Raw genomic sequence first — 2,076 nt, forward strand, 5'->3', positions numbered from 1 at the left:
TCCCACTCTTCCCCCTAGCACGCAGCTACCGCAAACAAACGACGGAGGTAGTAATAGTAAAGAACTGGCTTTGACATCAGTTACAACTAACTTAATACTGATTGGACCCCAACTGGGCCAGAGTAGCGTCTCAGAGTCTTGTGAAACGTCCGACGCCAGTGAACACGAGTCAAAACCCGCATCACCAAAGTCACTATCTGTCCAGGGAAGTTCCAAGTCGAAGAGTCGCTCTACAAGTACAGCTTTGGCTCACATCGTGGTCGCTGAGGGTGGAAACATAAAGCTACTGGCTCAGAAACCTAGAGACACAGAGAGTTGTTAAAGGGGCAATTATGGAGGCAAAGTGTCAACTTGCCTTCGTTGATGGGTTCCCTGAATTAGTTGACAAAACCAGCTTTCATACTAGTCATTGTTGACTGTTGCAGCGCAGCACAATCTGTGCGAAATTGAGAAACATCATCGCATGGATGAGGACTACATCTCACAACTGGCTAGTCTGGTATGTTTTTTTCTGCGAGTATATACACATATATTGACTGTGACAACAGGTAGATGCTCGTATACCAATCCTCCGGCGAGAACTGAAAGATGATGCGTGCACAAAGGTCTCTGGCTACTTTCATCTGGGGCATATAGACGTAGAAAAAGCGAAAAATCTTATGGTAAAGCATGCATATATCTATGCAATGAAGTTTGACGCAAGTTTATACTATACTTACTGCTCATTGGTGTCAAATTACTCACCTTCACGTTTTTGCAGCCCATAATATCCCTTCACACATATGAAACAAGCCCTATCAGGGTGAAATCTTAATTGCCCTGATTTTCGGCCATGTTTTTAATGGCTCTCAGTCCATCGGTGTCCGTTTTGCAAAGCATTTTGCCGACCTCGCGGAGAACAATGCCAAGCGTCCAAGGTACCCATCCCTTTGGTAGCTCTTGTGGTGACTGCGGTATTTCTTTCCTTTCCTTTCTTGAATTCATGTTCATTTGATTTTCTTTTCAGGTGTATGCGGCGCTAGTGTGGAAGTCAATGGGTTCACCATCAAAGTTTAACTTTTCGGGTAATCAACCCTTGACAGCACTTTCAAGATGTTCCCACGTACCGTCAGACTCTATTATTATGTAGCAAATATATAGTCTAAGAGACCCCTCCTCCAGGAGGCTTCGCCCTAGTTTTCCCAGGATGTGTGGCCATCCCTCGAGAGCATGTAACCAAAGCCTCGTCACAGAGGGTAAGCGCAACCTCCTGGTATGTTCCCTGGAGAGCCTCAACATAGCAGCTCTCCTGATGCCACTGCCTGCCTCCCAATGTCAGCATCTCCATATCCCCACGATGTCGGCAAGTGTGATAGCAGATGTGTTCTGGAGCCTCTCCGTATCTGTATGTTATCCATACTTCCATACTTCCATATTCCAGTTTGAATGTTTTATTCCATTTCTGCACCCAATCCTCTGTGATCGTGATTGTCTTGAGGAGTCAAACGAGGCCTGATCACATACAAAATATTGCATTGGCTGATACTATGGTAGATACAAAAGGACACAGTAGATACGTCAACGTTCGACGGCAAGCACGACAACCAAAATGACGAAACAACTCAATATATACGAGGCCAAGGGAGTCACCGAATGCAAAAAATGAGGCCTGTGAGCCTAAGGAGCTCGTCCTCAATCCTCCTGGTCCTTGGGGTACTCATTAGGATACTCACGCCCATACCCATGCGGTATCTGCCTTGTGGACCAAAATTGCACTGCTGGGGGGTGCCAATAAGTCTCGACATAACCGTTTGTATCCATCGCGAGAATTGTGGTAGGGAGCATCATGGTAATCACCGTGATACTGAGGCTGAGGACCATGGGGGGGCTGGGGGGCATGTGCTATATGGGAGTCATGGTAATATTCGGCGCGGGTAACGAGCAAAGCCTTGTCCATGCACGATGACATTGGACCCCTTGGGCATGGACCATACATCCCTGGTCTCATGTCTGCATCGTGCGCCCGCATCATGAGTGACTCTCGTATTAAAGTCTCTGTCGGTAGGTGCAGCCGCCATCTCGGATTCGGTATGCTGC

At 47.2% G+C, this 2,076-nt stretch overlaps 1 protein-coding gene across 1 annotated transcript; it reads left to right on the forward strand.

Moving 5' to 3' along the window:
• Positions 1–463: 463 nt before the first annotated feature.
• DFJ58DRAFT_842517 (uncharacterized protein) lies at positions 464–1,056 on the forward strand (the record flags this gene model as incomplete). The annotated part of the gene is made up of 4 exons (XM_041392848.1): positions 464–499; positions 549–662; positions 793–910; positions 1,007–1,056. The coding sequence occupies 4 exons, from the start codon at positions 464–466 to the stop codon at positions 1,054–1,056; spliced, it is 318 nt and encodes a 105-aa protein (XP_041242681.1).
• Between the last annotated feature and the right edge of the window lie 1,020 nt (positions 1,057–2,076).

This window comes from Suillus subalutaceus, assembly GCF_016647625.1.
Source record: "Suillus subalutaceus strain FC151 chromosome Unknown DFJ58scaffold_71, whole genome shotgun sequence".
In the NCBI taxonomy this organism is placed as follows: Eukaryota; Fungi; Basidiomycota; class Agaricomycetes; order Boletales; family Suillaceae; genus Suillus; species Suillus subalutaceus.